Source organism: Eutrigla gurnardus, assembly GCF_963514095.1.
Source record: "Eutrigla gurnardus genome assembly, chromosome: 14".
In the NCBI taxonomy this organism is placed as follows: Eukaryota; Metazoa; Chordata; class Actinopteri; order Perciformes; family Triglidae; genus Eutrigla; species Eutrigla gurnardus.
The window spans coordinates 4,397,143-4,410,590 of record NC_139937.1 but is presented as its reverse complement, the minus strand read 5'-3'; the positions used below and the strand labels follow the sequence as shown (position 1 = coordinate 4,410,590).

At 41.2% G+C, this 13,448-nt stretch overlaps 2 protein-coding genes across 4 annotated transcripts; both read right to left on the bottom strand.

Annotated features, from left to right (window-relative positions):
- Positions 1-263: 263 nt before the first annotated feature.
- LOC311025106 (SPRY domain-containing SOCS box protein 2) lies at positions 264-2,507 on the bottom strand. The gene is made up of 3 exons (XM_084027831.1): positions 2,356-2,507; positions 680-1,422; positions 264-592 (listed from the first exon to the last, which is right to left on the bottom strand). The coding sequence occupies exons 2-3, from the start codon at positions 1,371-1,373 to the stop codon at positions 462-464; spliced, it is 825 nt and encodes a 274-aa protein (XP_083883957.1). The 5' UTR covers positions 1,374-1,422; positions 2,356-2,507; the 3' UTR covers positions 264-461.
- Positions 2,508-3,441: 934 nt separating this feature from the next.
- LOC311025107 (DLA class II histocompatibility antigen, DR-1 beta chain-like) lies at positions 3,442-11,722 on the bottom strand. Of its 3 annotated transcripts, XM_084027834.1 has the most exons (6): positions 11,601-11,722; positions 11,133-11,393; positions 7,198-7,479; positions 6,957-7,067; positions 6,098-6,107; positions 3,442-4,626 (listed from the first exon to the last, which is right to left on the bottom strand). In XM_084027834.1, exons 1-6 carry the CDS (start codon positions 11,653-11,655, stop codon positions 4,611-4,613), a joined length of 735 nt encoding a protein of 244 aa, XP_083883960.1. In that variant the 5' UTR covers positions 11,656-11,722; the 3' UTR covers positions 3,442-4,610. The 3 variants fall into 3 exon arrangements, with proteins under 3 accessions (XP_083883960.1, XP_083883959.1, XP_083883958.1); XM_084027833.1 differs by having other exon boundaries at positions 3,442-6,107; XM_084027832.1 differs by having other exon boundaries at positions 3,445-6,113.
- Between the last annotated feature and the right edge of the window lie 1,726 nt (positions 11,723-13,448).

Below are 13,448 nucleotides of genomic sequence, written 5' to 3'. Positions count from 1 at the left end.
ATTATTATTATTATTATTATCATTATTTTTTATCAGTATTAGCCTATTTCACAATTTCTCTCTCTCTGAGCTGTATACCAGTCAGTTAAAGCAGATGTGCAGTATATAGACCCCTGTGCAGGAACATTTTGGGCTGCTCAATGTTTAATATTTCTTTCCCTTGTTATGAATGTGATTTAGTATTTTATTCATAAAAGAATGGAAACTGTCCAAAAATTACAACATCAAATTAAAATTGGAGTGATTTATTTTATACACAAAGAAAGAAACAGAAATAAAATGACTCCCAGCTCTTTACCAATGTGTATATTATAATATTGTAATACATAGTATGGCAATAAAGTTTGTATGGCAATTAAATGTATGTACATCATTTTTAAAACAAAAATCTATACATTCTTGGTACACTTGATTGAAAAAAATGTTTCCTATTATTTGTGTTTGTATACATATAGTATACATTATTGACTTGAAAGCAGGTAGTGCCGGAGACAAGGGGGTAGAGGCAGTTTGTCCATTTGTTTCTGCCTCTGTTGCCCTAAAACCTGCCGAATTGACAGTCCACTTAAAGCCATCAGGGCAGGGGGATCACCTGGGGAGGAGAGAGAGAAAGAAAAACTGTTGATTTATGTGTTTTATCAACCCAATAATATCCATCCAAAGCAGATCTGATACTCACGTGTGGCACCGTTCAGGTATCGTAGTCGTATGCTGGCTCCTCCTCTCACGCTGCTCACTGCTGGGAACAGCTCCACTCCTCGAGGGAGGTCTTTGAAAGCTACGTCGAGGAAGCTGCCATCAACAACGAATCCCAGAGTTCCCGCGTCTGCGTCCAGGACCAGCAGGAGGCGTTCAGGGATTGGGAGAGGCGTCCGTGCCACCTTTGAGCAGCACCTGCTCCTCTTTCCTGGGTAAAGTCCCAGACTCTGTCCAGCATGCCAGAGCTGATTGGTCTTGAGTTCCCAGCCCCAGGACTGCGAGTCTCCGCCAACTAACACGTTGTACCCTGAAGCCTGCAGAGGGCAGTTCTGCCTGGAGATGCCCACGACGGCATGACTCCCTCTGTGGTTGGGGCGCCACAGCAACTCCCATACATGAAGCCCACTCTTCACCCCTGTCTCCGCCCTCACCCCATCACTGCTCAGCTCAACAGGCGAACGTGTCACTTCCTGTTTGCAGGCCGACAGCAGGAAGTGAGGGGAGCAGTGGAGTGAGCTCCAGAGTGAGCGGCTGTCTCCCGGAGCAACCGGAGGGGAGTTCAGAGTGACAGCAAGGCGCGAGGAGGTTGGGAGGGCCAGTGGATGGAAAGCCGATGAAGAGGAGGGAGGGCTGTCTGCCCTGCGGCACCACCAAACTGACAGTAAGACACCCATTGAGCTGAACACACAGGCAGGGTCACTGCTAAGTGTCGCCAGAGAAGAACTGTGGAGAAGACAACAAAATATTTGCTTTCAGCTTCACTCAGTTTAGTTTACAGTTGGTGGTAAAAGAGCTCTAGAAAAATAAAACTCCACGTTTAGTTGCTAAATTAACAATATTATTCAAGATAATGAACATGATTGATTTATGTTTCTCATCCAAGCTAAAGTAGAGGTGAGTGAAGTTAGAGAAAAATAGAATATGTCAGAGTAAAGTTGAGAGGAATAGATTAAAGTAGCGGATAACAAGGTAAAGTAGAGTAAACTATGTGGAATAGAGGACAGTAGAGTACAGTAGAATAGATAAACATAGAGAAGTATAAGGTAAGTCCAGAGGTGGAGGAAGAATTAACATCCATAAGTAAAAATCGGAAATACTGCAAACACTCCATAAGTATTCAAAATTGCAATTGATTAAAAGTACTCAAGTATTATCAAGTATTATTGAGTTAAAGAAAAACGACTAATAAGGCAATAATAGTCTGTCAGAGTTATATTGTATTATGCTTTGTTTAGTTGTTACTGAATGCATTGACATTTAACATTTTAACATCCTAGTAACTAGATATTTGATATGCTGTTGGTGGATTTAATTGACTGTTTTTGCTTTTTTTTTTGTCATTTTATATTTGAATTATAGATTTAAAAAATGTCTAGGCTGTCAGATAAATCAATACAATAACCAGAACAATTTCAAACTGAAATGTATATTTTGAGCCTAAAATTGCTTGAAATTCAATATTTATGGATACATACAAGTATCAACATGTAAATACTTATCACACTGGTAAGATATGAAATATGGTACATGAGAATAGTGATGTCAGGTAAAGAGACATGACATGAGTTACAGAAGATATAAAGTGCACGTATTAAAAGATGACTGGTGATTGCACCTGTTGGAGCAGGTCAGTTAAAACGAGTCTTTAGATCTTACCAGCCGGTTTGCAGAGTCCCTCGGTGTGGTCGTTAAACGCGGACTGTTCGCGGTCATCCTCCATCCGTGTGTTTATAACGAGTCTCTTATCAAGCATCTCTCGCTCTTATCGGTTACGTAACCGCTACGCCGGCGCCGGTGTTTTCTGGATTACGATTTTTTTTTTCTGAGACGACCTCCGAGACGGGAACAGCACAGTCCATCAGTTAGCCTGACGCCAGACAGAGCTGCGGTGACAAGGTCGGGAGATCTGGGTCGCGTTCGTAGCCTGAAGAGAAACCACACTGATGAACGCTCTACATATATTATCACTCTAATTGTTTTTGAATCATCTCGTTCTGTAATGAATGTAAACATAAATGGCGAAACACAAGAAGAGGATCAAACTCGGGCTTTTAAATAACAAGAAAAGGAAAATAAAATAGAACCCAAACCGACTCATTATTGCAGAGTGCGCAGGCGCATAAATAACAGAGAAAGTAAAGCCCTGGACGCTGTCTTACAGGGAACATAGACGCACCGGCCCAAACTTTCTTACGCAAAATTCAATGTATAGGTGGATAGAGTTCATATCTGCAATTGTAAAACCTAGAGAGCTTCCGTAAACCACATAACATTCAAACAAGCAGCAACTTAATTTAAAAAAGTAAACCAGTCTATCTCCTCTGTGACAAAGCAGAAGACAACCAGCATGTGTCAAGTCAGTGCTTGATGCTTCTGTTTGCTATTCTGATGCCTAAGTCCCTTCCCCTCTCTATATTCCGTGTGAGTAGTAAACAAGGTTAGTGTGACCAGTCTGTTTAACCTTGTTGAGAGCTGCAGCCATGACTGAGGGCTGCAACGCCCCCAAGCCTGACCTACTTTCTTGTAATAAAAGTGAGTCATGTACAGTAGGTTTTTTTTGTTTGAGATTTGGATTTGGGTTACTTCAAATGATTTAGATTTTTGGCTTGTTAATTGATCAGTTATGTGATGAATGTATCCAGTTTTGTTTTAGATGCAAATGTGATGAGAAAGAGTCATTTAAGGATTTGTCAGCACACACAGAATGCCCCATTGGATTTGATAAGGGTCCTCATGTCACTCATGTGACTATTTTATTTTTCTTGTAGTAGGAATCAGCCCAGAAACTAAAAAGTAACTATAGTTTACAGTACTTTGGTGAATATAGTTTACATCAGTATATGTGTTTACATAATACCTTTGAACAACAACCCCAACCGACTCATTTTAATGATGCTTGCCTGTTTCTAAGAAATGAGAATAACAGCAGAACAGATAAATAAGCTAAGTGACAGACAAGGACAAACATGGCAGCTCAAAAGATAAATGCATGTTGATTCTGTATGGGGAAGTTCATCAGCACACAGATCAAAACAAAGCTGCAGGCAGGTGCAGCACTATAGCACACACACAATCATTTACGTTATTTTATATTATGATCGTCTCCAATTGTATGTCTCTTTAGATTCTGGACAGAACAGGAGTTCATTATCCAATGTATTTTTTACAACTTTTTCTGTAATAACATCAGTTTTATGATAGATACATAATCATTAAAATGCCCTGCGATGGACTGGCAACCTGTCCAGGGTGAACTCCACCTTCTCCTAAGCAGTAGACGATGGATGGATGGATAATTTACCTCCCTTGCCCTTGCAGTAAGCATGCTTAAAAGACACACAGTTATGTTTATCGTTGGCTCATTTTGCAAAACCAGTGTAGCATCACAATCACAGTACATTACAAGCCTTTTCTCTCTCTTCTGTGGACTTTAAATGTATCCATTAGATCACGACAAAATCTAGTGAATCAGTGTTATGAACTGATTATCTGGCGATAACAATGCACTTTGCTAAGCTGTGACGAGAGTGTATGGATGAAGAAACAAGCTGTTCAATGTTTACTCATTTTGGGGGTATTTGACTTACCGTTCATGATGGCACTTGCCCTTTCAATTAGCTTATGCTACAGTGTGCTGATCATTAGCATGCGGACTATTGATTATGGTTAGGTCCATGCTAAAAGGCCTGTTATAAACAACAAACCTAAATAAAAGCTTTACCATTGTAACACAACTTGTTCCTATACAAACCCTATACAGCATATCAACCTCCTTACATGCAGCTCTTTTACTCATGCAGAACTGTTCCTATTTATTTGATCCTCTGCCATTTTGGTGAGATGATTCCCTGGTTGGATCATTTTACATTTTGGCTTGTATTATACATTTTTCAGCCAAACTGGTGGCTGCCTTAAATTGTTGGCACCCAGGGCCGGCCCGTGGCATAGGCCGTATAGGCAAATGCTAAGGGCGCCGTCCATCGGGGGGCGCCACGCCAGTGCCACAAATGGTAAAACAATTTTTTTTTTAAACAAACAAACAAAAAAAGTTGGTACCATTACAAGAAATAATCCCACGTTAATTAAAATGAAAAGCAACGCCTATTTAATAGAAATAATATTTGTTACAACATTACAACCCACTCCCATGCACGGTGCGCCCCCTCCCTTCCCGTATCATGATTCTTTTTGGACGTCATCACCACATCAAAAAATCAACACAAGATGTCAAAACGGCCAAAACTGTCCGGTGCCCAGGGAAGAAAAAAAAGAAAAGAAGAGGAGGAGAAACGAGAAAAAGACAGAGGTAACGTTACATTCAATTATTTGTCTGTTACAGATAGACACCTGGCTTTTTAGCATTAAGCTAACGTTACATGATTCGCTAATTGCTAATCAATAGCTAACGTTAGTTGACTGTTTTAACGTCAGTTAATATTGTGGAGGGGGCTAAGTTGTTATGGAAAGTAACATTGTAACGTTAGGTAATTACAGTACTCGCTGGTAATAGTCACTTTTCCACCCCATATCATAGTTGTAAGCCTAGTTGTTAAAGTGCACATCATTAATGTTAATTAAGCAATATCACATGAGAGAGAATGCTGTTTTGAATATGAGCACTGCTGTGATTCGGTCAAAGATAATCATAAATAACATAACATTCTCATATATATTACTGCTACTTTGCATTCTGCTATTCAGCATTTCACTGTAATGATGACAATAAATAGAATCTAATCTAATTTGCATATCAGTTAACATCATACCTCTTTGGTTTTTCATTTATATTATATCATTTCATTTTATTCCTGGAATATGTTTTTATTATTAGACTGTAATACTCAATGGAGTCACATACTCCTCTCTTCAGATGCACTGTTGAAGTTTCTAAATCCCACCCCTCCATCTACCACATCTACTACATCTACCACTGCTGCCTCCACCTCAGCAGCACAACCCACCAGTGATGCAGCATCAGCAGCACAACCGACCAGTGATGCAGCAGCATCAAGCGTCTTCCTGTTGCCCCCACCTTTAATATCTTGTTTTGTGCAGTGCCTTATTTATATTGTATTTTTAATTTATTTTATGCAACTTGTTGACACGTTTTATTTTGTGTTTGGTTAGATCTTATACTTAAGGCTATTTATGAATGTATGTAAAAATGATTGTATTTCATATATTCATTTTATTTTTTGTATTCATTTATTTATTCATAATTTTTTTATCTTGTTAACTATTCTGATTGTGAATTTGCTTTCTTTAAGTAAAAAAAGGGTCAAAGATAAAGCTATTCGGTTTCTTGTGAGTATATACACTACACTGCCGATGCAAGGGGGGCGCCACCTAAAATCTTGCCTCGGGCTCCAGATTGGTTAGGGCCGGGCCTGTTGGCACCAACACTCTTCCTAGAACTGGGAAAAAAACAAAAAAACAAACAAAGTCACACATTGAATTTGAGAAACAGTAATTTGATGTTAATCTTTTCTTGCAGCAATGCATCGATGCAGGGATGCCTATGAGTTGCACTTAAAAAACAGTGATGCAATGTAACAGCAGCATCAAAAGCATAATGTTCTGTTTGTGTCTTTAGTCTTTAGTTAAAGGAGTCATAACCTGGTTTTATACGTATCCAGCCCCCCTTGGATCGCTTTGGATCAATTCGTAAAACTTATTAGAAAAAAAAAAAAAAAATTTAATCAAACATTGAGCTTGTTCTGACCCTTTTTCGTACCGCGATTCTATCACGCGAGATTCGTGCGAGGTTTTGACTGGTCCGGATGTGCATTGTATAATATGTAATGAGGCGCGCGTTGATTCGCCGCAGGAAGGACAGAGCCGGGGGGGCTTGCCTGCATGCAGACTCCAAAACATAATGGCGGCGCTTCGGCGATTTCAGGTAGCGGACGGGGCGGGGTTGGGTGGTGAAAGAGGGGTGGGCTTATGCAAGTAGCCGCCACGGTGACGTCACCGAAGGCGCAGAATCAAAATCTCGTGCTTTAGGAATGCACACCCTTGTGTGCTATTCCTGTTCGGAAAAAGAGCAGAAGCGAAAAAACGGCGCCACTTTCAAACTCCAGCCTTTCAGGCAAGTTTCAACTGAGGTCAAACACAGATATGCATGTTTTAACAAGAGAAATTGCGATTTCCTGGTGATGACTCCTTTAAGGCTTATTTATCTTGACACTCTCTTTCCTAACTACTAACTATCTAACACTGTAAATCTAAATAATTTGGTGATTGATCTGAACTCTCACCAGCAGTGTTCTTCTTGTAGTAAATCAGGCCACCAACAAAAAACACCAGACCCAGCAGCAGCCCGGATGTTCCAACAGCGATTTTGTTCCTCTGTGACTCAGATGTCGGGTCTGCAAAGACATTTATCACAAACACTACGTTAGATTTTCATATTATACATTAATAAGTAATTAAAAGTTAAATTTGTATTGATAACAACAGAAGGCCAAGGTCCAAGAACACCTCCTGTCCCTCTCTTACCCCAGTCATAAAGCTTGGGCTCCTTCAGGCTGGCATGCTCCACCATGCATGTGATTTTCTCTCCAGGTGTGGGCGTAAATTCCAGAAAGGAGTGCAACTGGTAGAGCCAATTCCCATTGGGCAGTTCCTCAGTGGACGTCACATCAGATGTCGCCCTCTTTCCGTTTCTCAGCCAAGTCACTCGGATTGGTTTGGGATAAAAGCCGTATACACCACAGACGAGCATGTGTGGATGTTTGCTGTCTGCTGCTTCAACTGACCTCAGCCTTACGGAGGGCTCCACTTGCGGAAAGAACAAAAACAAAACTGGCATGAAATAATATAACTTTAACTTATTATTATATATTATGTACCAATAATGCTGAACGTTTTGGTGATACTTTTGGTAATAGCCCACAAATTACAGTGTAAATATTTTGTTCCAATGAAAAACTTGCTCCCTAAAGCCTGTCCAAGCCTCCAAGGAAGGAGCAGCAGTGGTGGACAGTAACAGAGTAAATTTAATTAAGTACTGTACTTAAGTACATATCCAGAGGATTTGTACTTTACTTGAGTATTAGATTTCTTTGGTACTTATTACTCTTACTCCAAGACAAATCCTTTTACTTTTACTCAAGTTAATTTCTAGAAAGGCTGAAAAGTACTTGTTACTTTCAGGTCTGGTCTTTGTTTTTTTCCTTTCTTTTTTTAAGTACTATTGGACACAAAGAAGGAAACCTATCACAGTGCAGGCTCTCCACTGGGATCTACGTAAAAGCGGTATACGTAATCCCTCCCCATAAGGATACATGGGGAGACAGTTTGTTGTGCTCCTGTATTGTCCTTCCTGTAAAGACAAGTGACCTCAACATTGAGTTATTGAAAGCAGAGGTGTAGTTTTTTGTAAAACAGTGATTCTCAACCAGTGGTGTAGGGACAACATTGGTCTTTGAGGGGGTTCCAGTTCCCAATGATAGAGAGTTAGTTGGACGGTGCAGGTTCATTTGGTTACAATTTCAATGATTGTGAATAAACATCTGCATCTGCAACATCTGCTGTAGTCCTGTGATCCCATCCATCCATTTTCTACTGCTTATCCTGTATTTAGGGTCACGGGGGGGCTGGAGCCGATCCCAGCTGTCATTGGGCAAAGGCAGGGTACACCCTGGACAGGACGCCAGTCTATCACAGGGCCAACATGTAGAGACAGACAACCATTCACACTCACGGGCAATTTAGAGTCACCAATTAACCTATCCCCATCCTGCATGTCTTTGGACTGTGGGAGGATGCAAACTACACACAGAAGGAACCCGGGCCGACCCGGGAATCGAACCCAGGACCCTCTTGCTGTGAGGCGAGAGTGCTACCCACTACACCACCGTGCAGGTGATCCCATTCACTTTATTTGAAATTTACTCTTACTCTTACTTTTACTTAAAGTACGTTTAAAAGCATGTACTTTTGTACCTTTAAAAGCAAGTACTTTTTTACTCTTACTCAAGTACCATGTTGACTGAGCTACTTTTACTTGTAACAGAGTAAATTTTGACCAGTAGTATTTGTACTCTTACTCAAGTACTGGGTTCGAGTACTCTATCCATCTGTGGGGAGCAGCGATGAGGAGGAGAGAGACTGACTTTCTCTCCAGAGCCACCCTCTCTGCAGTTGTAGAGAGGGAGGTCTGAAGAATGCCACTGAATGGCGGTGGTTGATGGTTGAATTGCAATGTAACCTCTCTGTAGCATCCTGTCCAGCCAGGTAGGGAGAGACGCATCAGGTAATTGGTTGTGAGCGCCAAGGCAACTGGTTCAGCTTGGAGTTAGGAAGTGCCTGCCTGTCTCACCCCCCTAGCAGGGGGGGCCCTGGCAAAAGGGCTGAGGAGCACCAAATCCAAACACTTATATCCATCGATCCAGTGTTGAACGTGGAGGATGGGGAGTAAAGGCTCCTGTCGGGGCCAGGTAGGTCAATAGGTCTGAGTGACCACTATCTGTCAGAGCTCTGTCTATCTGTCACCACTATCTGTCAGAGCTGGGAGGAACGTTGAAGAACTGCCAACAAGTGGGGGATGAAAGTCTTCCTGGTTGTGCTGGCCTGGAGGGCCCCAGTCCCCCCTATACTTCTGGCCATGGGTGGGTCAGCTCTGTCACCTTCCCGGCTGACGCAGTGTTAAACTTGCCATGAAGCGCAGAGACCCCATCTTGGATCGCTGCAATAGCAAGATGAAATCAGTAGAGCTCACATTTAAAACATCCAGTGTGTCAGGTGTAGTGCTGGGAATGAATTTCCGGAAGGCCATGTCAAATGTATACCCTAAATTAGCAGACCGATAAGGGTGCTGATGCTGCCTTGGGCTGGGGGTGCTGCTCCTGGTCCTACAGGAGATCGCTGTTCAAACTGGGTGGCACCTTAATATACAACTTGCTTACTGCACACATTATTGCATACACAGGCATGCAGTAATTATATTGTTGTAAGTAATTAAGTATTTTATTGATACCTCACTGTTGGGCTAGGGGATGAAGGGAGTAACATATAATTAAATAACTGGGAGTTTTGAAAGACAACCAGAGGTGATACGGCCAAGACGAAGTTTATTTATAAACAAAGAGAAAACGTGCCAACAAAAGACGGACTTCCTCAAAACGCCTCATGTACAGGGGCTCAACGTCCTCGACGTGGCGATCCCGGGTTCGACTCCCGGCCCGGGATCAGTCTCCCCCAATGTCCTCTACCTCCCTGTTTCCACACTGTCTGTATAGAATAATCAAACGGTTTGAATGATCTTTAAGTAATTATTTGTATTTGTATTTTTTGTAATTCATAGTCATTCCCAACAGACATAACAGACACAAAAATGTAATGCATCACACATTATGTGGTTCAGATACAGTTGTCTGTGGTTATACACTTGGCCAGTAGGTGGTATCGTGTGCACATGAAGCTTCGAGAAATGAACCCTTTCTCGAACCAATTGGCTCAAGTGGTTCGATGCCTCATGAGGCATCATCTCACCATCACTACAAAGCACAGGCTACCCACCGGTTTCCTAAGGTAATCAGAGCATATGAGACCAACACTTATGCTTCCGCGTCGACACAATGCAAAGGGACTTGCGGACCCCCCAACGCAAGGGCCTGTACAGACACACCAACTCCGGCAACAGACGTCAAGTCAACGGATCCCATTCATTGTCTATGTAGAGCAGGAGCTCCGCATGATGGATAAAGCACGTCGAGTTGACTGCCCTGTCGCCGTATGTGAATTTGCATAAAGTTCGATAGATTGAACTTTATGCAAATGACGTCCGTCCAACGCAATGCCGCCGGCTCCAGAAACTTCGTTCAAACTATCAAACTAGGCAGTGTTGATCAAATATGAATCCCGATTCTGTTACTGCACTACACATTTCCCGCCTCAAATGTTTTCAGAAACATGCTATAGTGTGTTGTTTAACTGTAGAACGAGATCGTTTGTGGCCCGGCCGCCATGTTGGAAACGGCAGAGCGAAACTCAAGTCCCGCCCACTTCGCAGGACGTCTATCCAATTAATCCAACTTGAACACAGAACCGCCCACTCGCCGGTTCGTTCGGTGGTCCGTTGCGTCCATATCCGTCGCTGCCGGAGTGGCGCGACCGCTTGCCACACAGGCCAAACCACAGAGCCAAACACCAGTTCCACCTCCAGGTTATATGCCCCGCCCGCTTGAGTAGCCACAGGTGAGCCAGATCACTTAATGACGCACCAGGAAAAAAAGGGGCAGAACCTAGAGTGGGGGAAAGGATCTATAAATAAAGTTTCTATTGAAAAAAATAAAAAATAAAAAAAAAAGAGTGGGGGGAAAGGGGGAGAAAAGAAAACACAACACAAGCCGGCGGCCGTAACACTCACGTATACAAAATATTTACACTGTAATTAGCAGTCTTACCTGAGTTTCAAGACACAAACTCACCTGGTTTTGAAAGGGCATCAAATACGAATGATGTGAGGGATTTGCATTTCTCTTTATTCTTTTCTGTATGTTTCATTATGCGAGCGTTTTTGTTGAGGCTATCTACAATCCATTTGGTTTTCTCTGTGTAGCTGATATATTTCCCCAAAGTGCTGTTGAATTGAATCAGAAGCACCTTATTGAAGTACATTTGTTCCACATAAACAACGTCATCAAAGGAAGTAAACCGGCATCGGGTCAAACCATGACCAAAAAGAGCATCTGTAACATAAAGACAACAAGTATTAGATCATTTAGAAAGTTGCATTTTTCTTGTTTGTGGCCTATTCTCACTTTCTCCAATAATATGTAGCAGCTTTTGTATGTATGCTGTGGTAGTTGCTTGGCTCTTTCTATCTTGTCAAAATGTTGTTATGACCAGCAACACAAATAAACAATAACAGCTTCTATTTTAATATTACTACTTACCTGCTCTTGAAAATAACAGGATCAGAATTGGCAGTGAAAAAAAGTGAATACGCATGGTGACACATCAGAGAAAATATATTTAAAAAGAGAGTTGATTTCACTCGAGGAAGTGAAAACACAAGGAAGTGAAACAGAGTGCTCAACAGTTTTGTAAATAGGTGTGGCATAAAGTGTGCGTGACAGCATTTATCCTGCCGGTTACAAGAAGATCTAAAGCACTCAAGTACTCTGACACTTCCACTCATACACCTATATTTTATCCAATGTCATGTAAATGATTGAAGTAATTTATCATTTGATATAAATTACTTGATGGGTTTGTGAAGTAATATAACTTAAATTAAAGCAGCTGAAGTCACCTTTAGTTACTTGCAGAATATATGAATCACACAACACAGTCAAAAATGGAACCTAAATCAAAAGTATCAGGAGTAGTTGTTAAGAAGACACCAGTAAGCTTCACAAATGATTCATGTATGTATATACAGTGCAGTTCATATTGTTTTACAGAGGTGGAAGATGTTCAGATAATGCCACAATAACAAACTTCAAAAACTTGCCATTACAGGTAAAAGTCCATCCATCCATCCATCCATCCATTGTCTACCGCTTATCCTGTATTCAGGGTCGTGGGGGGGCTGGAGCCGATCCCAGCAATCATTGGGCGAAGGCAGGGTTCACCCTGGACAGGTTGCCAGTCTATCACAGGGCCGACATTTAGAGATAAACAACCATTACAGGTAAAAGTCCTGCATGCAAAATGTTACATTGTCACCAAAGCAGTCCCATAAATGTAGTGGAGTAAAAAGTACAATATTTCCCTTTGAAATGTAGTACCTCAGGTTGCTATTAAAATAACTTATTTTCAGACATTATTTGAGGACAGGAAAATGATGTCTGCTGGAGATATTATATATGCAGTCCATCATCATGCTTTGTGTTTCATTACTGTAGAAAAATAAAAATTGCTCTCATCACACAGTACTGAAAAGTTAATGTAAAGTTAGTCTTTAATTGAAACCTCAATATAATGTATATCAAAGTTGCAGATGACAGTGAGCCAACAGACAGCATGTGTTTGAATCAATGACACTTTAATAACATGGAGGCAAACAACAAACAATATATTTGAATGAATTACACAGAAACAATAAAAAAATGTTCATTCAGATGGTAAGGCCCTTTCACATTCAGTGTGTAAACCCTAAACCTTCCTTGAATTTCAATAATGTCAGTTATACAATATCTGCCTATTTAAAGTTTACTGTTACCGCAAGCTACTGCTCATACCAGACCAAGTGAGGCTGTAGCAGCAAAATCCCCAAATGCACTTGAGTTGTTGAGTGTTTATTGCTTATGAATTCACCATTTCTATTGTAAGAGAAAGATTGCTATTTTAAGAAAAGTATAAAAAAAATCATGTGCATCATCATCATCATCATCATCATCATCATGTTCTCTCTTAAGAGAGAGGTCCATAGCGTCCTTTAACCATTAAAATTGTCCCAACCACGACTCCCAACGAGCCCAAAGTCAGAGCAGCTCCACAGTAAACATCTGGCCATAGACTGCGATGACTAAAGTCAGGTTCTGTGGATGAACATGAGAAAACATCCATCATGCAGACGCAAAAAATGTTATTTACAACAACAAATCATTGTAGTATTTTCATTTTTAAGTGGCTTCACAGGAAAAAACGAATTACCCCATATCGTTGTTTTAGGTATTTTTAGGGCTAAGTGCTCCACAGTGCAGCTGTAAATGTCCCCCTCCCTCGGTGTGAATGTCAGGGTAGAGAACTGGTGAAAGGTTTGATCATCATTGGGATAATATCGACTGACTGACATG

Bases quoted from the DNA above. Each gene is read 5' to 3' on its own strand.
- LOC311025106 (XM_084027831.1), bottom strand. From the start codon at position 1,373: ATGGGTGTCTTACTGTCAGTTTGGTGGTGCCGCAGGGCAGACAGCCCT. The intron at 593-679 runs GTGAGTATCAGA...TCTCCTCCCCAG, and splicing joins ATACCTGAACGGTGCCACAC to GTGATCCCCCTGCCCTGATG.
- LOC311025107 (XM_084027832.1), bottom strand. From the start codon at position 11,655: ATGCGTATTCACTTTTTTTCACTGCCAATTCTGATCCTGTTATTTTCA. The intron at 7,068-7,197 runs GTAAGAGAGGGA...ATGTCTTTGCAG, and splicing joins GCCCAAGCTTTATGACTGGG to ACCCGACATCTGAGTCACAG. The intron at 6,114-6,956 runs GTGAGAGTTCAG...TTTTTTTCCCAG, and splicing joins CTACAAGAAGAACACTGCTG to TTCTAGGAAGAGTGTTGGTG.